Genomic DNA, 22,312 nt, shown 5'->3' with positions numbered 1-22,312 from the left:
TGAGGGAGGGCAGCAAATGCCTCCAGAGCTTTGCCTCTCAGCCCGGGGGTCAGGTATCGGGCCCATTCATCAGTAGGCAGCTGGTACTGTCTGCAGGCTTTCTCAAAGGCCCGCAGAAAAGTGTCCAAGTCCCCGTCCTTTTCCATAACAGGAAAGTGCTCGGGCCGGGGCTTCGGTATCTGAGCACTGTTGGGCTCACGGCTCCAGGTGGTGGAGGGTATCCCCCCTGCCGGACCATCTCCAGTTCGTGGACTCGCTGGGCTTGGCACTCGGCTCTCTCATGGTATTGCTGGATCAGCTGCAGACGTCCATCACGGTCATCGGCGGGGCGTAGTTCCAAGACCGCCAGCAGACTGGGGTCCAATTCGCCCCGGTTGCTAGTCAGGCCTGCATTCAGTGGTTGGACCTCTACTGCAGCACCATGTTAGCTTGTGCTGGCTTCTGTGGCCACTGGGCTCTGAGAGTTATCTAGAGCGGCTTCCCATTGCACCAGAACTGCGACCAGTTGGGCTTTGTTTTTGCCCGCAAAGTCAATGTGCTGTGACCTGCATAAGGCAATAAGGGTGTCTCTGGTCTGCTGCTTATAAAAGGTTTCTCCCAGCACAACCATGGTTACCAAATAAAATATAGGACAGAAAAACAAAGAGAAAGGGAGGGGATAATTACCAGTACACACAATTGTCTCAGGACTAATAAAACACTGAGTTCGTTCTCCAAACTTATTTGCGCAGAGTCCTCACAAGAACTTTGCAAGTTTTTAGTGAGAGGAATGATTGCTCTAACCAAATCACTAATGCTCTAAGATCCCACCGCGCTGCCACCAATATGTCACGATTCACACCGTGACCGTCACCCCTACGTCACAGATCGGGGTGACTTTAGGCCAATAAACGGCTATCACATGTGCAGGGGGGCTTATCTTCGTTATCCCTCCACTGCTAACAATGTGATGAAAACACACACTAGGCTATTGGTTTATCAGTTTACAGCAGGGGCTTATTCTAGGTATCCCACTGCTCTTCAATATACCACGAACTGCAGGGATTTATGCATATCCCGCTTTACAGTTCCGCTTGAAAAACTTGCAGTTCTCTGGCGCCCCCCTTACCCTCAGGTCAGATTAGGTACTACACCTAGGGTAATTAGACGCCAGAAAGGCTGCCTGCTATGTACTGGCTATTGGGCATGCTGCAGCGAGGCGATATGACTACTCCGACTCAGGCAGGAACAATAATTATCAACGTCGCCATCGCTACGACTCCCAAAGGCACAGAACAAGGTATGCTGCCACCAGCTTTGATTAAACTGGTCCGAAGCTAACCCAAAACAGTAGCGTATTTCCCTTCAGAAGACTTAGGGTACGTTTTAGAGCAGGAAGAACAAAACTAGTAATTTAGATATTTTACTCCGAAAGATAAGGCAGTGTTTATAAAAAAATATTACAAGGATATTACAAAAGAGACAATTGAAAAATATGTACCAGCAATTATAAAATAACATGGAATAAAGAAGAAAGGTATAACTCACATGTTCTCAGATCATTTCAGGCTAAACCATGCTGGCAGGCAGAGCCCAGATGTCCCAGTGCATAGTACAGCTCCTCAGGCAAGAACTGAAGGCTCGGTTAAGTGTAGAGACTTATAAACTCCAGCCTTGTGACATCACTAAAGGGCTGGTTAATGATATTCACTGAGGTCAGAGATATTTATGTTCTCAGACCCTGAAGAAAAAAGAAATTCCTGACTGAGAAGGGAGGGACCACAGGTGGCTTTGCAGGATTGGTCACCTGCAGTTTAAAGCCACACCCTGCTCACACACTAGCCTTCAAGTTACCCAGTGTCTGCCATAGGGCTGGTTTGTTGTATTCAGGGGGGGGAGAGAGAGGAGGTTTTACAGCTGCCATGTGCTTTCAGGACCATGGTCAGATGTGCAAAAATCCCTCAGCTATGATTTTTAAATTATCGTGACAGTGCTCCAACACAGTCAGTACTGGAACCATTTCTCCTTGCTCAAGCATAGATTTTAATTGTATTGATATGCTGTACATGATGCATAAAGTTAAGATTAGCAGTCATTCCACATGGGGTAACTGCTCCCTCTGCCCCACAGTATCTGCACTGCTTTTTCCAGTACATTATTCACTGCACTGCATGTGGCAGGTAAATCCATAGCATTATGGCTGCAGAACTGATGTCTTTTTGTGAAGAGTTTCTGTCCAGAATCGACTGAGCTCTAATCAGGGCTTCCATGGACAGGTTACTCAGACTATCATCAGGTCCCATGAGACCCCTGTCTTCCAGCTGTTATAAGAATGTGGATGTGAAGAAACCAGATTGTATCTTAATTTCCCAGACAACCATGTTTTTGCAAACCAAAAGGACTGGCTTTTTATCTGTATATTGGCTTGTGAATTCAAGTGTTTATGTCTGGTGGGTCAAGAAGACAGACTGCCCACTGATATACTATCTAACATGCTGTGTAAGTCTGTAATAGTGACTGTACATTGAGTGTGTTAAGCTTTGTTTATTGATGTGTGCATATATGCTAATAGTGCATTATATTCTGGAACCAGCTTGCCTGCTGGGATATACTGGATAGGGAGGAGTCACACTCACAGCTCCCAGCAGTTCGCTACTAACACCAGATACCCAGCATACTGCAGCAAAACACAGGTCCAGACAGTGACATGCCCCTTTATTCCTCCATAGCTGGTCACTGTCATTATTTAGTCGGAGCTGCGGACACTTTCCTTCTCTCCTTTATACATCAGCACTGAGTTTCCTGTTTTCAAGTGCGGAGACCCTTGAGGTCCCTGGCATCCATCCAGTCCTTGTCTGTGCTGCACTCTTACTCAGTGTGTGGGCCTGCTGCAGATTGCAGCTTTCAGTAGATTCCTCTGCACTCAGTCATTGGGGTAATGAAGAATTTTATTCAGGACATACTGAGATTTTTATCTGCATCATCACAACGTGGAAGATACAGAAATGACAGAAACCAAAGTCATATAGAACAGTATTGGCAAACCCTATTAACACACAGCCATCTCCTGTCGGCTGAACACAGTCCCTCAGTCAGGTATAAGCCTGCAGCTGTTGTAGTCTCTAACACTGTATGGCAACATGTAGGTATATATGGTGCCGGGGATTCTGGAATGTCTCCCTGTGGTTACACATGAGTACGCGGGTGTAATATATTAGATTTAATATATTCTGATATAATTATCACAAAATCATAATATATTCCATTACACAATGTGATCAGGTAGTCGGTATATTACAGAAGATTTCAGAAGATCAGGTGAAGCATGAAGTGAGGAGGATCAATGGTGATAAAGGACTGGAAGAGGACATGTCCCAGAAACTGTCGATATTGTCCTTCTGGCTGGAGGGCCTACATGGCCATCTACATGGAGACCTCCGTGCACCTTCTACATGCTCAGCTCCAAAGAGCCACTCCGTGCACCTACATGGTTGTTTACATAGAACCACATCGTGCACCTTCTACATGACCATGTCCATAAAGCTGCTCCGTGCACCTACTAGATCAGGTACATAGAGCCGCTCCGTGCACCTACTAGATCAGGTACATAGAGCCGCTCCGTGCACCTACTAGATCAGGTACGTAGAGCCGCTCCGTGCACCTACTAGATCAGGTACGTAGAGCCGCTCCGTGCACCTACTAGATCAGGTACGTAGATCCGCTCCGTGCACCTACTAGATCAGGTACGTAGAGCCGCTCCGTGCACCTACTAGATCAGGTACGTAGAGCCTCTCCGTGCACCTACTAGATCAGGTACATAGAGCCGCTCCATGCACCTACTAGGTCAGGTACATAGAGCCGCTCCGTGCATCCTCTACATGGATCTTTCTAAACAATTCCTACCTACATTAAGCTCCATTTGTTACTATGAAATGTGTTTTGTAAACCATTGACTTTGGGGTCAGTGGTTATGGGTGGTCCATTATTGAGTTAGATCTACGGTAATGTCACTGGCGCCTTAGAACTTCAACACTCCTCACAAGTTCTTTTCACATATGTACCAGTAGCGTCGGGAGCAATGGTCATCATTCCATTGTCCATTTTGATGAAGGTGAGCACAATCTTCTCCTCCACCAAGTCCATGGCCAAAATACTCATCAGGTTGCCCAGGGAGCCAATTCCTGCCACATATGAAAGGAAAGATCAGTATCTACAAAGAGAAGAGGGGTTCAGGGACACATTAAACCTGGGTTACAGGATAATGACTTTGACTCTCGGGGAAAGGGATGACACCGTCGACTCTTGGGGTACGGGATGACACCGAGACTCCTGCTACGTGATAAAGACTTTGACACTTGGGTTATGGGATAATAACGCTGACACTCAGGGTATGGTATAATGACACCAACACTCAGGATACGGGATAACGACTCCAACACTCGGGGTAACATTTGTTTGCTTTTCTTGTTGGCACCCCGTCACCACAGATGTCCCCCAGCTTCGGTACTTACTTTGGGGTAGAATCGTATTTAGTTCCATCCACCCATATCCAGTTTCCGGACACGTCCGTCAGACCGATCCAGGTGTATTTTCCCTTTGTTATTCCAAATACGAAATTCTGTGGATATAGAGAATGTTTTCTATGACTACCTTTATTTTCTGCTGTCTGGCCCCTGGGGAATAATGATCGAGCCCCGTACACCCACAGTGTGTCCAGCAGTGAACAGTGCTGGATGAGAGTGTGAAGCAGCCTCCTCTCGGCACCATTATCCATTTCCCCTCCCCCATAAATCCCCCCTCACTGACCTGCTCTTCTTCAGAGTTGATGACCAGCAGGTGAGCTTGTTTGGCTTCACATATTTTTTTGGAATCCTCCCATGATCTCCCTTCAGTGGAGTAAAGGTAGCAGCTGAGCAGGTTCTGAGTCCAACCAGAGGGACAGACGATATCTTCAGACCCTTCATGAATAAAATCAACCATTGTCATTGATAGATGACATCATGACTTAGGAAGGATATTATGAGGTATATGAGCCTGTCATGACCTGGAGAGGACATCATGGCATGTACATGAAATCTCGAGAGAGCATTATGAACGAGCGTAGAGATAATAATCTGGAGATGACATGTTGACCTGCAGATGATGTCATTAGGAGAAGATGACATCATCATGGCCTGGAAGTGACAATGCAATCTGCAGATGACACCATGAAATGCAGGTTACATCATCACCTGGAGTGGACATCATGACCAACACATGATATCAAGGCCTGGAGATGACATCATGACATTCAGGTGATCTCATGGCTTGGAAATGACATTACAATCTCTAGATGACATCATGACCTCAATGAGGCCATCTTGGAGAACACGTGGAACACATTTTGTTGTGATCTCTAGCTTGCTGTGTCATGATATGTACTTGTGCCCTGTCCTGTATTTGAATAATATGCCATTTGATGTATGTAACTGTTCTCTGGTTTCTATTAGCTGTAATTTATGTATTTTCTTGTGCTGGGAGTTCACCTGTAACAATATGTCTCCTTCCCGCAATACTTGCAGCCCTAAGCTCTAATGTAATTAAGCTTTGTCAACATCACTAGTGGAGGAATAGCCATTCTTCCTCACAGCAGGTGGCTAGTCAAATGTACATATTACATAGACTGCCTGGAGCCCACCAGTCTAGAATCTTCTGGTGGACCCAACCATTGAATAGAAGGTGTGACCCCTACCCCCCCTTCATGGGCGGATCCCAGGAGCTCAGACAATCCATTCTTATTTTGAGATCAGATGTGAGTTGATCCTTGAAGGAGAAGGAGTGGGGATTCTTAGCTGAGGCAAGACCCCATGTCCATCTGTGACTGCGGAAGCGAACGGGGCGAGACTTGAGCTGAGGACATATCTCGTCGTTCGTGAGATTGTTTTGGGATCCCTTGGACTAATTGTGGACTATTGCTTTGTTACCTGGCACAAGGATTATCGGGAGATGCCCCGAACCTGTTCCACTGGACTAATTGTGGACTCTGTAGATCTACCTGCATGTGTTGTTCCAGCGTTCTTGATAATAAATCTGTGGAATCATCCCTCGGCCTGTTGTCCCTTCTTGCTCTGCCGTACACCCCGTCACAGACTGGTTGGCAGCAGAGGGATCAGAGCAGAAGGAATGGAGGACAATGGCCCAACATCGGGAACCAACGCCGCAGAGTACAAGAACTGGACTTTGGGGAGCCTACAATCAAAGGCCCGTGAAGTAGGAGTCCGTTTTAAGGGACTCTCCAAGGAGCAGCTTATTGAGGCTTTGGAAGGAGTTCGCCTGCAAGATGACGCTGAGGAAGGATCCTCACAGCAAATGGAGGAAAGACTGCAGCCGGAGGTAAATACCCCAAAAAGTCAGTGGGTTGTGTAGTACGAGGAGGAGTTGGCATTGCTGGGAGAAGAGGCCACCATACACGATAAGAGGGAGGCCATTCACAGAGCTCAGGAGATGGCATTGCTGGAGAGGCAGATCGCTTTGGAAGCAGCTAGAAGCTCCAGACAGACTCTAACCCCAGCACCCACCATGAGGGAACTCCCCAGAGTGTCCCGCAAAGACTTCAAGCCCTTTAATGTGGCTGCAGGAGACATTGAGGGCTTCTTCCAGAACTTTGAGCATCAGTGTCGATTAATGGAAGTCCCGGAAAGGGACCGAGTCCGACATCTGGTGGGGCTCTTAGAGGGTGGAGCTGCCGCAGCCTATAGAGCTATGGACCCTCAGGGGAACTGTGAGTATGCGGAGATTAAACGGACTATTCTAGAACATTATGCTGTTACCCCAGACACTTACAGGACTCAGTTCCGTACTTTAGCCTGTGATGAGGAAGTGTCTTTCAAGATGTATGCCCACAGACTCAAACAAATATGTCATCGCTGGCTGGAGGCAGAGGAGGCCTTAACCTGGGAGACCTTCCTCCATGTTATCCTAAAAGAGCAGTTTTACTTCAAGTGCCCTGCTGAGATCCGGGAATGGGTGCGTGAGAGGAGACCAGCCACTGTGGAGGAAGCTGCAGCTCTAGCTGATGAGGCTCTCACCATCAAGCCTCAGTGGAGGGTTCTGTTGGAGGATGGAGAGAGGCCTACCAGCTCCACAACACCGGTGGCCCCCTGTTCTTGTCCCCATTGTTCCCCGTTCCTCTAAGCCACCACCTCATGCTGATACCCGTGTAAATGTGCCTCCAGTTGCTTCTACTGCGTTTTCTGGAATACGACGAGGAGAGGAAGTAGCAGAGCGCAGGTGTTATGGTTGCGGCCATCCGGGGCATCTGCAGGCCTCATGCCCAGCCAGCCCATGGAGGAGTCGTCCTCAAAACCCTACAGCACCTTCAGGTGGGGGCCGGCCTCCAGGTACCCTTACCCCTCGCCCAAGAGGACGCCTTGGATGGAGTGAGACCCAGCACAGATGCCATCGATGTGGACAGCCGGGGCATCTGCAAGCCTCCTGCCCAGCTGTTCAAATGAGGATTAATCCTGTACCCAGTCGTATTATTAATTATGTACAGCCAAGTGCCATGGAGGACGACGTGTCACCACTACGTGAGGACTGGCCTTGTGCCTCACCCACCCATGTTGCACCACTAGGAGTTTATGGTGTGCGACCTGCAGCTATGACGACTTCTGCTCATCGAGGTAAGCACTTGCAGGAGGTCGTGCTGGATGGACAGAGACTTATTTCCACCAACATAGAAGAGGATTCTTTACTGTTAGGGCAGTGAGAATCTGGAATTGCTTGCCTGAGGAGGTGGTGATGGCGAACTCAGTCGAGGGGTTCAAGAGAGGCCTGGATGTCTTCCTGGAGCAGAACAATATTGTATCATACAATTATTAGGTTCTGTAGAAGGACGTAGATCTGGGTATTTATTATGATGGAATATAGGCTGAACTGGATGGACAAATGTCTTTTTTCGGCCTTACTAACTATGTTACTATGTTACTATGTTATTGGATTTTGTGACTCAGGGGCTTTCCTCACACTGGCTGATCCCCGAGTGGTTCGGCCTGAGGCAATGCATCGAGGACCTGGGATTGTCATTGAACTGGCTGGTGGACAATGGAGGACTATTCCCACAGCCACTGTGGATCTGAACTTTGGTTTTGGGGTCAGGCGATGTGTGGTTGGGGTGATGGGTGGTCTGCCTGCAGATGTTCTCCTGGGCAATGATGTGGGAGAGCTACGATGCCAATTCGTGGCTGCATGAAGCCACATGTAAGTTACGCTCTGCCTGTGTGTACTTAACCAGCGACCTGTAGAGGTCCCTGGTACGTACACAAATTGGGAGGGGAAGGGATTGTCATGATGTGTACTTGTGCCCTGTCCTGTATTTGAATAATACGCCATTTGATGTATGTAACTGTTCTCTGGTTTCTATTAGCTGTAATTTATGTATTTTCTTGGCTGGGAGTTCACCTGTAACAATATGTCTCCTTCCCCCAATACTTGCAGCCCTCAGCTCTAATGTAATTAAGCTTTGTCAACATCACTAGTGGAGGAATAGCCATTCTTCCTCACAGCAGGTGGCTAGTCAAATGTACATACTACATAGACTACGTGGAGCCCACCAGTCTAGAATCTTCTGGTGGACCCAACCATTGAATAGAAGGTGTGACCCCTACCCCCCTTCATGGGCGGATCCCAGGAGCTCAGACAATCCATTCTTATTTTGAGATCAGATGTGAGTTGATCCTTGAAGGAGAAGGAGTGGGGATTCTTAGCTGAGGAAAGACCCCATGTCCATCTGTGACTGCGGAAGCGAACGGGGCGAGACTTGAGCTGAGGACATATCTCATCGTTCGTGAGATTGTTTTGGGATCCCTTGGACTAATTGTGGACTATTGCTTTGTTACCTGGCACAAGGATTATCGGGAGATGCCCCGAACCTGTTCCATTGGACTAATTGTGGACTCTGTAGATCTACCTGCATGTGTTGTTCCAGCGTTCTTGATAATAAATCTGTGGAATCATCCCTTGGCCTGTTGTCCCTTCTTGCTCTGCCGTACACCCCGTCACAGCTGGCCCTGTTTGTGGGTCACGATTGTTGGTTTGCCACCTTGATTGGTTTATTTCTGACCACTCACCATTATCGAGCCTCTTTATGCGGTCGGACATTTTATTGATGGCAGTCAGCACTTTCTGCATTTTGCTCTGTAGTTGGCCTGAAACACCAGAAATATCATGTTACTGAAGGACCTTTCATGACTCAATGCATGGTCCTAGTAGTAGTGGCTCCTTGGCCCCATGGCTCCCACATCTACAGTAGAGATGACTTGAGCATTTCCTGTCATGTTCCTGTGACATGTGACCCCTGCTCCATAACTCGCCCTTTAGACCCCCTCAAATTCAGCCCCACCTGTGCTGAGACTTTACCTGTGGAAGTGTCAGTCTGGATGGCCTCCAGAGCGGTGTCCATCTGCTGTAGTTTTTCCATCAGCTTGGTTCCTTTTGAAAGATGGCTGGAATTAGACCCACTCTACTTGCTGGCTTGTGGTGTTGACCCACTCCACTCTTAAATGACTCACCGTCCTGAGACAGCTGACCGACCTTCGTTGTCATGCTCTCACTGAGGTTACCAATCTGGAACTCAGTGGTTCGGTCTCTTGGCTTTTCTCCTGGAGCTGTAATTGCATTATGAACATATTAGCTACAGAGACAATCATATGGAAATTATCTCTGATACACAGTAAGCCAGGTTTGTATGACCCTCCGTGGCCAGACTGGGACCTTCAGCATCGTAAGATGTTTTTAAGGGTAATCTTTAGGAAGATTGAGACCACAGAACACGTAACAAAGGAGCAAAGTGTGCGAGGGCAACTCACGACCAGATTGCTGGATACTGGTGGTCTTTACCAGTGGCTCTCCAGTTCTTGAAAACTACAACTCCTATTATGCAGTGGCTGTAGAGGCTGAAAGCTGAAGTTCTGGAGCCAAACATTGGAGGCTTGGTTTATAAAATATGGCTCAATTGTAAAAAGCACATAGAAAGCTCACAAAAGAGCACGAAAAAGTAAGAACATTGGTATTGCCCAATATGGGAGCACAAAACCACACGCTTAGCGTCCGCCCACCACCGAATTCTCCCTACAGCATTAAGCAAGCACAATCGACTACATTCACATTGTTCTACGCTTGTTTACCTCCCTCTTTACACAGTCTAATAAAAAATGATGGGGCAGAACGATCTCTAACAGACCACTCTGTTCCCATGCAGAACACGTTCTGGACAGCACTTCTCCTCTGTACACCGGCGATGTGCTGCTGAGATCGATGATCTATTGTTCCCACATAAACCATCCATAACCTGATGAATGCATTTTACCGGTTAGTATGGAGATTGTCGAAAAATTGTCATCTACAGTGACAGTGTTTATAAATGTGGTTGCTGCACATACTGCATGCTACATACACACATGTACAGATACACTGCAAGCTACATACACACTGTCACGTATCCCAGGTGTCACAGGGTCCTTCTCTGGTATCACACAATCAACAGAGCAAGAGAAGAGTGAACAATTCCAAAAGCTTTATTTAGGCAAAAACACGAGAGGTCCATATACGATCCACCACACAAAGAATAAGACAGTCCAGAAGCCGAATGCGGTTCAGTAACAGGATAAATGTCCAATAATCCAGCAGACAGAGTGTCACGATATGGTATGAAATATCATAAGTAGTTCTCTTGCTAGCCTGCGTGGGCTAAGCCCCCCTTCTTGGAGTAACAGTTTGTAGCTGCCAATTCCTGGCTTTCCTTCTCAGAGAGTGTGGGGAGTTTTATGAGAATAACTGTTTAACTCCATATCAGCATGGGTTTATGAGAAATCGCTCCTGTCAAACCAATCTAATCAGTTTTTATGAAGAGGTAAGCTATAGACTGGACCACGGTGATTCATTGGACGTGGTATATCTCGATTTTTCCAAAGCGTTTGATACCGTGCCGCACAAGAGGTTGGTACACAAAATGAGAATGCTTGGTCTGGGGGAAAATGTGTGTAAATGGGTTAGTAACTGGCTTAGTGATAGAAAGCAGAGGGTGGTTATAAATGGTATAGTCTCTAACTGGGTCGCTGTGACCAGTGGGGTACCGCAGGGGTCAGTATTGGGACCTGTTCTCTTCAACATATTCATTAATGATCTGGTAGAAGGTTTACACAGTAAAATATCGATATTTGCAGATGATACAAAACTATGTAAAGCAGTTAATACAAGAGAAGATAGTATTCTGCTACAGATGGATCTGGATAAGTTGGAAACTTGGGCTGAAAGGTGGCAGATGAGGTTTAACAATGATAAATGTAAGGTTATACACATGGGAAGAGGGAATCAATATCACCATTACACACTGAACGGGAAACCACTGGGTAAATCTGACAGGGAGAAGGACTTGGGGATCCTAGTTAATGATAAACTTACCTGGAGCAGCCAGTGCCAGGCAGCAGCTGCCAAGGCAAACAGGATCATGGGGTGCATTAAAAGAGGTCTGGATACACATGATGAGAGCATTATACTGCCTCTGTACAAATCCCTAGTTAGACCGCACATGGAGTACTGTGTCCAGTTTTGGGCACCGGTGCTCAGGAAGGATATAATGGAACTAGAGAGAGTACAAAGGAGGGCAACAAAATTAATAAAGGGGATGGGAGAACTACAATACCCAGATAGATTAGCGAAATTAGGATTATTTAGTCTAGAAAAAAGACGACTGAGGGGCGATCTAATAACCATGTATAAGTATATAAGGGGACAATACAAATATCTCGCTGAGGATCTGTTTATACCAAGGAAGGTGACGGGCACAAGGGGGCATTCTTTGCGTCTGGAGGAGAGAAGGTTTTTCCACCAACATAGAAGAGGATTCTTTACTGTTAGGGCAGTGAGAATCTGGAATTGCTTGCCTGAGGAGGTGGTGATGGCGAACTCAGTCGAGGGGTTCAAGAGAGGCCTGGATGTCTTCCTGGAGCAGAACAATATTGTATCATACAATTAGGTTCTGTAGAAGGACGTAGATCTGGGGATTTATTATGATGGAATATAGGCTGAACTGGATGGACAAATGTCTTTTTTCGGCCTTACTAACTATGTTACTATGTTACTATGTTACTATGGCCGAACGGTATTTACGACCAGGTTAGAATCTTCCACTAGCTGGAACCGGAAAAATGGCTCCAAAGATCAGGAAAGATTCTTTGTTTAGTTTTTGTTAGATATTAGGCAAATGATTTAAGCTAGAAATACGAAAATATATATTCTTATTCTCACTCGGTGTATCTACCCATCCCTTGAAACTCGGGCTTCTAACTCCGTTGGGTAAAGAAGTAGGGATTTCTCTGTAAATATGTATCCCAGATAGGACATATTTGATCACATTAGAATGCTCACGTTAATCCGAGATGAATTATGAGTTTGTTAGGACTCTGACATGTTTTGTAGTGAAGTTATAGAAATCAGAGAAAATAGTTTAAAGTTTACTCAGAAGGTTGAGAGAGGAGGGTCTGGATAAGCCAGCCTTTCTGTGATGTCACAGCCTTGAAGTTATAACTGGCTGCACACATCCCCAGCTCAGTCTCTCTGCTTGATTTCTTCTTCCGGACTTCTTGTCTTCTCCTGAAGCCAGCAGCACGTCCTAATAGTAACATAGTAACATAGTAACATAGTTAGTAAGGCCGAAAAAAGACATTTGTCCATCCAGTTCAGCCTATATTCCATCATAATAAATCCCCAGATCTACGTCCTTCTACAGAACCTAATTGTATGATACAATATTGTTCTGCTCCAGGAAGACATCCAGGCCTCTCTTGAACCCCTCGACTGAGTTCGCCATCACCACCTCCTCAGGCAAGCAATTCCAGATTCTCACTGCCCTAACAGTAAAGAATCCTCTTCTATGTTGGTGGAAAAACCTTCTCTCCTCCAGACGCAAAGAATGCCCCCTTGTGCCCGTCACCTTCCTTGGTATAAACAGATCCTCAGCGAGATATTTGTATTGTCCCCTTATATACTTATACATGGTTATTAGATCGCCCCTCAGTCGTCTTTTTTCTAGACTAAATAATCCTAATTTCGCTAATCTATCTGGGTATTGCAGTTCTCCCATCCCCTTTATTAATTTTGTTGCCCTCCTTTGTACTCTCTCTAGTTCCATTATATCCTTCCTGAGCACCGGTGCCCAAAACTGGACACAGTACTCCATGTGCGGTCTAACTAGGGATTTGTACAGAGGCAGTATAATGCTCTCATCATGTGTATCCAGACCTCTTTTAATGCACCCCATGATCCTGTTTGCCTTGGCAGCTGCTGCCTGGCACTGGCTGCTCCAGGTAAGTTTATCATTAACTAGGATCCCCAAGTCCTTCTCCCTGTCAGATTTATCCAGTGGTTTCCCATTCAGTGTGTAATGGTGACATTGATTCCTTCTTCCCATGTGTATAACCTTACATTTATCATTGTTAAACCTCATCTGGGACAATATGGAATGAGCTGGGACATATGGAAAACTCCACTAGCCTGGTTGCCTGCAATGTTTTGAACATGTGAGTGTTATCTTTTCTCATTTATTCCCTTTATGTTATAATTACCCTTGTACATATTTGCAATTGTCTCATTTGTAACATCTTTATAAAATATTTTTGATAAAGCACTGCCTAATTTTTTAATGGGATATACTATTATATGTTAGTTCATTCTCCTGTTCTAAACCGTACCCCAAGTCTCTTGAAGAGAATTACGCTACTGTGTTGGGTTAGCTTCGGACCCGTTTAATCGAAGCTGGTGGCAGCGAGAGTGCGCTGACTTTTGGGTTACGCTGAAGCGACTGCGGCATTGATAATTATTGATCCTGCCTAAGTGGGAGTAGTTATCGCGTCGCTGCAGCGTGCCCAATAGCCAGTACATAGCAGGCAGCCTTTCTGGCGACTAATTACCCAGGGTGCAGTACCTAATCGGACCTGAGAGTAAGGGGGGCGCCAGAGAGCTGCAAGTGTTAAGTGGAACTGTAAGCGGGATATACATAAATCCCTGCAGTTCGTGGTATATAGAAAAGCAGTGGGATACCTAAAATAAGCCCCTGCTGTAAACTGAGAGGTCAATAGCCTTGTGTGTGTTTTCTCATCACATTGTCCAGCAGTGGAGGGATAACTAAGATAAGCCCCCCTGCACATGTGATAGCCGTCTGTTGGCCTAAAGTCACCCCAACCCGTGACGTACGGGTGACGGTCATGGTGTGAATCCTGACCCATTGGTGACAGCGGTCAGGGGAATCCTGACACAGAGGATAAAAATGGTCCATATGCTTCCCCTTCTCTCTGACGTGCTGTGTTCACATCATCATTCCACACAGGACAGATCTGTGTCTCACCTCCGTGATATTTACAAGTCCCCCTCCTCATTCACAGGTTAGGGGGGAAGGTCGCAGGGGCTCATTGTTTCAACAAGCTAATGACATGTTGACCTAGCTTATTAGCAAACAACATTATTCACTGACCATGTGGGGAGATAACAGTACAGGGCTGATATCAGATGGCAAACAGCCATTCATCAATTGGCAAATAACTCATCCTACAAGAGAACACCATGATAATGTGTAAAATATAAATATACACAAAATGATACCCACATAACATATCACACCATCACACCAGGGAAGATACCTGTATCATCCCCGCTGCTCACACCAATTTGTCATGAACCAGTGCTGTTTGGTTGCCCCTGGTTCTTTCTGAAGGGGATTTATCTATATCTCACTTCCCAGTTCCGGTTTGGAACTTGCAGCTTTCTGGCGCCCCCCTGTTGCTAGCACGCTGGTCTCACATTACGGCTATATAGCAGGGGGAAGGGAGGGAGAGTGGCTTAGAATTCCAGCCTTGTGCTGGCAGGCAGAGGAAACGGCAGCTGACAGCTCTGTATGTGTAATTGAAGTAATGAGGACTTCTTCCTATTTCCTGACACACACATGTACAGACACACTGTATGGTGCATACACACGTAAACATCTGCATACACACACTGCATGCTACAGAGACACATGTACACATCTGCATACACACTGTATGGTACATACACACATGTACATACACACACTGCATACTACAAATGCACATTCACACACACTGTCTGCTATATAAAGTGGCATGCAAAAGATTGGGCACCCCGGGTCAAAATGACTGTTATTGTGAACCGTTAAGCATGTTGAAGATGAAGTGATCTGTAAAAGGCCTAAAGTTACAGATGACACATTTCCTCTGTATCTTAAGCAAAAAAAAAAATGATATATATTTATACACTGCTCAAAAGAATAAAGGGAACACTTACACCACAGAATAGAACTCCAAGTAAATCAAACTTCTGTGGAATCAAACTGTCCACTTAGGAAGCAACACTGATTGACAATCAATGTCACCTGCTGTTGTGCAAATGGAATAGACAACAGATGGAAATTAGTGGTTCTGCAGGTGGCGACCACAGACCACATCTCAGTACCAATGCTTTCTGGCTGATGTTTTGGTCACTTTTGAATGTTGGTTGCGCTTTCACACTCGTGGTAGCATGAGACGAACTCTACAACCCACACAAGTGGCTCAGGTAGTGCAGCTCATCCAGGATGGCACATCAATGCCAGCTGTGGTAACAAGGTTTGCTGTGTCTGTCAGCGTAGTGTCCAGAGGTTGGAAGCGCTACCAGAAGACAGGTCAGTACACCAGGAGACGTGGAGGGGGCCTCAGGAGGGCAACAACCCAGCAGCAGGGCTGCTACCTCCGCTTTTGTGGAAGGAGGAGCAGGAAGAGATCTGCCAGAGCCCTGCAAAATGACCTCCAGCAGGCCACAAATGTACATGTGTCTGCACAAACGGCTAGAAACCGATTTCCATGAGGATGGTCTGAGTGCCCGACGTCCACAGATGGGGGTTGTGCTCACAGCCCAGCACCATGCAGGACGCTTGGCATTTGCCACAGAACACTAGGATTGGCGCCCTGTGCTCTTCACAGATGAAAGCAGGTTCACACTGAGCACATGTGACAGAGGTGACAGAGTCTGGAGACGCTGTGGAGAGCAATCTGCTGCCTGCAACATCCTTCAGCATGACAGGTTTGGCGTGGGTCAGTAATGGTGTGGGGTGGCATTTCTTTGGAGGGCCGCACAGCCCTCCATGTGCTTACCAGAGGTAGCCTGACTGCCATTAGGTACCGAGATGAGATCCTCAGACCACTTGTGAGACCATATGCTGGTGCTGTTGGCCCTGGGTTCCTCCTAATGAAGGACAATGCCAGACCTCATGTGGCTGGAGAGTGTCAGCAGTTCCTGCAAGATGAAGGCATTGAAGCTATGGACTGGCCCGCTCGTTCCCCAGACCTGAATCCGATTGAACACATCTGGGCCATCATTTCTCGCTCCATCCACCAACGTCACGTTCCACCACAGAATGTCCAGGAGTTGGCGGATGCTTTAGTCCAGGTCTGGGAGGAGATCCCTCAGGAGATCATCAGCTGCCTCATCAGGAACATGCCCAGGCGTTGTAGGGAGATCATACAGGCACGTGGAGGCCACACACACTACTGAGCATCATTTCCTTGTTTTGAGGCATTTCCACTGAAGTTGGATCAGCCTGTAACTTCATTTTCCACTTTGATTTTAAGCATCATTCCAACTCCAGACCTCCGTGGGATATTAGTTGAGATTTACGTTGATAATTTTTAGGTTTATTGTTCTCAACACATTCCACTATGTAATGAATAAAGATTTACAACTGGAATATTTCATTCAGAGATATCTAGTATGTGGAAATGTAGTGTTCCCTTTATTTTTTGGAGCAGTATATATATATATATATATATATATATATATATATATATATATATATATATGTAATGGTGACCACTCTCTGCTCATCCTCCTCAACCTCTCTGCAGCTTTCGACACTGTTGCCCACCCTCTCCTACTCTCTAGGCTCCAGTCACTAGGCATTAGGGACACTGCTCTCTCCTGGTTCTCTTCCTTCCTTTCTGACCGCTCCTTCAGTGTTCTGTTCTCTGGCTCCACTTCATCTCCTCTTCCTCTCACTGCCGGGATACCTCAGGGCTCAGTCCTTGGCCCCCTTCTCTTCTCCCTCTACACGGCCCCAATTGGACAGACCATCAGCAGATTTGGCTTTCAGTACCATCTTTATGCCGACGACACACAACTATACACGTCATCCCCTGACCTTACCCCCGCTGTACTACAGAACGCCACTGACTGTCTGTCCGCAGTCTCCAACATGATGTCCGCTCTACAGTATCTGAAACTCAACCTCTCCAAAACTGAACTTCTTCTGCTCCCGCCTTCTACTAACCTCCCTAAATCTGACATTTCCCTCTCCGTGGGTGGCACCATAATAACACCCTGGCGGCAGGCGCGCTGTCTGGGTGTGATGTTTGACTCCGATCTCTCCTTCACTTCCCACATACAATCTCTTGCCTGCTCGTGCCGCTTACACCTAAAGAACATCTCTAGAATCCGCCCTTTTCTCACCATGGAAACAACAAAAACCCTCACGGTCGCCCTGATCCACTCCCGCCTGGACTACTGCAACGCTCTATTAATTGGCCTCCCCCTCACGCGACTTTCCCCTCTCCAGTCCATCCTTAATGCAGCAGCCAGGGTCGTCCATCTGGCTAATCGTTACTCGGACGCGTCCGCTCTTCGCCAGTCGTTACACTGGCTACCCATTCATTACAGGATACAATTCATAGTACTTGTTCTGCCCCACAAAGCTCTCCACAGTGCGGCCCCCCATACATCTCCTCCCTCATTTCTGTCTATCGGCCTAGCCGACCGCTGCGCTCTGCAAACGACTTTTGACTAATCTCTGCGCTAATCCGTACCTCCCACTCCCGACTCCAAGACTTCTCCAGTGCTGCGCCAATCCTCTGGAATGCTCTACCCCAAGATATTAGGACCATCCACAATTTGCATAGTTTTAGGCGCTCGCTCAAAACACATTTGTTCAGAGCGGCCTATCACGTTTCCTAATCAGTCATTTTATGTTTGTGTGTAGCCCATTCACTATCCCCCATCTACCCCCCACCCCCTGAAGATGGCCGGACCATCATTGTAAATACACACCTGTACTTTGTATCTCCCCCACCTCATTGTAGATTGTAAGCTCTCACCAGCAGGGGCGGCTTATTTTGCTTTAATTATTGTATTATTAACGTTGTTACTTATGACTGTTGTGTTTGAAACTGTTAAACTGTAAAGCGCTGCGGAATATGTTGGCGCTATATAAATAAGGATTATTATTATTATTATTATTATTATATATAGAAAGAAAAAAGTTGGAGCAGCTGATATTACCTCGTGTCATGCAAAGCTTCCCAACCAGTAGTCAAATGGTTTCCAATAATAAGAATGAAAAAGGAAAACAGCTCAAAAAACTGAAAAGAAGTGGAGTTTGTTGCCCTTATGGCGTGGCAACGTTTCGGATGTAATAAGGCCTGAGAAAAGATATTGCATGGGAAACGTTCCACGCCACTTGGCAATAAAGTCTTCCTATTTTATATATACCACTGGAGGAGCCGCCACGTTTCCCCATATCCTGTGATACATAGTATCAGAGATCAGACGATCGCAGGTTTAAGTCCTCGCCGGGACTAACATATAAAGTTCCAAAATAGATATTCTTTAATAAAAAAAAATAACAGTTTGAATCATCCCCTTTCTCCACATTAAAAATAAAGAAAATACAGCAGGTACGCGGCATCGCAACGTCTGTAAGAGTCCGATCTATCAAATATCACATTAATTAATCGGTAAATCCCGAAACCATGGACCAGCAGGAGAATCCGGTGACCAGGACCATGAACGTCATCACAACAATGGCGGAATTGCATTGTTTGCGTAATTAGTTCTGCCACGTTTTCCCTACATTCATTGGTGACATGAATGCAGTGGTTGAGGCCCGACGTTCTCCTAGATCCAGAGATCGGGGGGCAGCGACGTCCCAAGACTTACACTTACTTCTAAAGACCACGATCAGGATGATGATGATGAAGAAGAGAGCGGCGCAGAGAGCGCTCAGGGCGTAGAGGAGGCGAGAGGATGGCGGGGGCGTCCACAGCTTCATCGTCACTTCTAGGATGGAGAACATGGTCAGTTACAGACACTCGACCAATCACCTGACACTTCAATTCTCCCAACTAATCAACTGGTAGAGTCAATTAACGATTGTCTGCCTTAAAGGGACTCTGTCTGCAGGTATTTGTTATGTAATCTGAGAGCAGCATGATGTCGGGGCTGACACTGTGATTCCAATGATGTGTCACTTACTAGGCGGTGTGCTGTTATTTCAATAAAAATCAGAGTTTTATTAGGAGATTATCAGCACTGGACTAGGTGTCCCGTGCCTCCTAGTCCTGCTGCTCTGCATAAGCACACTGCGACCACTGATTTGCAGCTTTCTGCGTATGCACATTGTACACAGTAAGCATCCAATCAGTGGTGTGGGTGGGGTTATACAGGGCTCAGCATTCCGAGAAAACAGTGATTTTATCAAAACTACCACAAGCAGCGTAGTAAGTGACACATCGATGGAATCAGGGTCTCAACCCCTTATTATGCTGCTCTCAGATTGCATATCGTAAATTTGGTGATAGATTCTCTTTAATTCCAAGAGATAAACAGACTCCTCACCTAAACCAAGTCCTAGTTTGGTGCCACTTCCGGTCTCTTATCTATAATTATGGCTACTGACCCCTCCAGTCCAGGGCATAAAGCTGAAGGAGAAGACTACTGCTTGATTCTTTCTGAAGACCCTGGGGTAAATCAGCCGTCTCCGTAGACCTCATGAAGAAAACTACGAGTATTGAGCAAGACAACTTTCTTGGAAAGAAACCTGCAGCTTTCAAGCCCCTGAGTCCAAATCAAGGTGCTAGATGTTCATGAAGACATTTAATAACCAGAGAAACCTGGGTGACATCCAATATCAGAGATCCCACAGGGTCGGCACTCATTCTCACACTTGTGTGGGATCCATCACTGCTCGGGACAGTTATGGAAGCCAGGAGGTCGTATACGTTCTCTAAACCTTTGCCCAGGAAGCCCCAACTCCTTCCTCATCCTCTAGGTACATTTACCTTCACTGTCAGGAGCGTCTTTCAGCAGGTCTTTGTATTCTAATGACATCGTCTGAGGATGGAGGAGAATTATTCATTAATACAGACTTGTGGAGGAGAACTTCATCTTGGAGGCAATATTTGAGCTGGCTCTGGTCTGGATGATGGAAGGGGAAGGCTGCAGTGTGAGGTGATGACAAAGAATGGTGGACAAGGACCACATGCTTTCATTATATCCTAATAGTGACATAATGGAGGTAGATGTCCTACATGAGATATGGAGGCTCCACCATGTGACATTAAGGTTCCTCCATAAGATATGGAGGCTCCACCATGAGACACTGAAGTTCCACCCTGAGACATTGAGGCTCATTAATATGAGAGGTCTCGACATGAGACACAGAGGATCCACCATGGTAAATGAGGCTCCATCATAAGATATGAAGGCTCCACCATGAGATATTAAATTTCCACCATTATGACATTATGCATTATCACATATGGAGGCTGCAGCATGTGACATTAAGGTTCCTCCATAAGATATGGAGGCTCCACCATGAGACACTGAAGTTCCACCCTGAGACATTGGGGCTCATTAATAAGATATAGAGGTCTCGACATGAGACACAGAGGATCCACCATGGTAAATGAGGCTCCATCATAAGATATGAAGGCTCCACCATGAGATATTAAATTTCCACCATTATGACATTATGCATTATCACATATGGAGGCTGCAGTATGTGACATTAAGGTTCCTCCATAAGATATGGAGGCTCCACCATGAGACACTGAAGTTCCACCCTGAGACATTGAGGCTCATTAATAAGATATAGAGGCTCCATCATGAGACATTGAAGTTCCACCCTGAGACATTGGGGCTCATTAATAAGATATAGAGGTCTCGACATGAGACACAGAGGATCCACCATGGTAAATGAGGCTCTATTATAAGATATGGAGGCTCCACCATGAGACACTGAAGTTCCACCCTGAGACATTGAGGCTCATTAATAAGATATAGAGGCTCCATCATGAGACATTGAAGTTCCACCCTGAGACATTGAGGTTTATTAATATGACAGAGGTCTCGACATGAGACACAGAGGATCCACCATGGTAAATGAGGCTCCATCATAAGATATGAAGGCTCCACCATGTGATATTAAATTTCCACCATTATCACATATGGAGGGTCCACCTTGTGAATTTGAATCTCTAACATGATTTATGGTAGGCCCACTATCAGACTTTGAGCTATGGAGGCTCCACACTTTGCACAGTCTTCAGTAATAATGGATTGGAGCAAGTTCTGGATACCTCTGGCAGCATCACCAGATAGTGCACACACTGACCTCTAGGTTGACATCAATAATTATCATGGACATTGTATCAGCTCTTTGTATAATTGTCATTATCACTTATATCCATCCCACCTTATTAATCCAGATCACTCCATACATGAGCTACAACAACTCTGTAATAATGGTCTCTGCTGTGACCACACCATGGACCAGACATCGTACAAGACCAAGAACGTCTTACTCTGAAGGCCATGCTCCTCCCGATACATCTAATAAACCCTAAGAAGACCAGGAGAACAACACATCAGCAGCCTTTCCTTCAGGAGGGCCATTTTCTTGTGGTGTGATCCAGTACCTACAACTTAGACCCAGAAGTTGTGTGGTGGGCTTTCAGTGATATTGTATCTCCATAAAATAGGATAGTGGGGACCAGACAATGTGGTAGTGAATTACTACCATCCACGACTACTACAAACATCCACTGGCAGAACAGTCTGCTCAGAAACAGATTGGAGCACACAGACATGATGACCAGCAGTGGACCGGGTGAAAATCATCACAACAGCCATAACCCCCACCCCACGTCCACATTACAAGGGTCCATGCATTACCAAAGCCTGGCTCCTCTTCTTCCTTCTGAGGGTGACTGAGCCATCGCTAGAGATAAAGACCAGCTCCTCCTCCACTATCACTTCCTTCTGACCAGGTCCTGACTCCTCTTCCAGGGAATTTGCAGCGAATGCATAAATCGTCTTCCTTTTCTCTAGAATGTTGTCAATATTTCAGAAAAGTTCCTGGTAATTGCAAATCATGTTGTGGTGAACATAAAAATCCCCGTCATCCCAAATATGTGCCGATTCTACTAATTAGCCTGAGAACTCATCGCTGGTTATAAGTCCTATATTACCCTCTATATAA

The 22,312-nt window shown here is 46.1% G+C and overlaps 1 protein-coding gene across 1 annotated transcript; it reads right to left on the bottom strand.

Annotated features, from left to right (window-relative positions):
- Nucleotides 1-3,184: 3,184 nt before the first annotated feature.
- On the bottom strand, nucleotides 3,185-22,026 carry LOC138677462 (asialoglycoprotein receptor 1-like). The gene is made up of 9 exons (XM_069767624.1): nucleotides 22,006-22,026; nucleotides 20,112-20,163; nucleotides 18,997-19,110; nucleotides 9,528-9,623; nucleotides 9,376-9,447; nucleotides 9,087-9,164; nucleotides 4,786-4,937; nucleotides 4,491-4,597; nucleotides 3,185-4,160 (listed from the first exon to the last, which is right to left on the bottom strand). Exons 2-9 carry the CDS (start codon nucleotides 20,158-20,160, stop codon nucleotides 4,016-4,018), a joined length of 813 nt encoding a protein of 270 aa, XP_069623725.1. The 5' UTR covers nucleotides 20,161-20,163; nucleotides 22,006-22,026; the 3' UTR covers nucleotides 3,185-4,015.
- Nucleotides 22,027-22,312: the final 286 nt, after the last annotated feature.

The sequence above is a fragment of the Ranitomeya imitator genome, chromosome 4 (genome assembly GCF_032444005.1).
Source record: "Ranitomeya imitator isolate aRanImi1 chromosome 4, aRanImi1.pri, whole genome shotgun sequence".
Classification (NCBI taxonomy): domain Eukaryota; kingdom Metazoa; phylum Chordata; class Amphibia; order Anura; family Dendrobatidae; genus Ranitomeya; species Ranitomeya imitator.
This window is presented reverse-complemented; position numbering and strand designations above follow the sequence as displayed.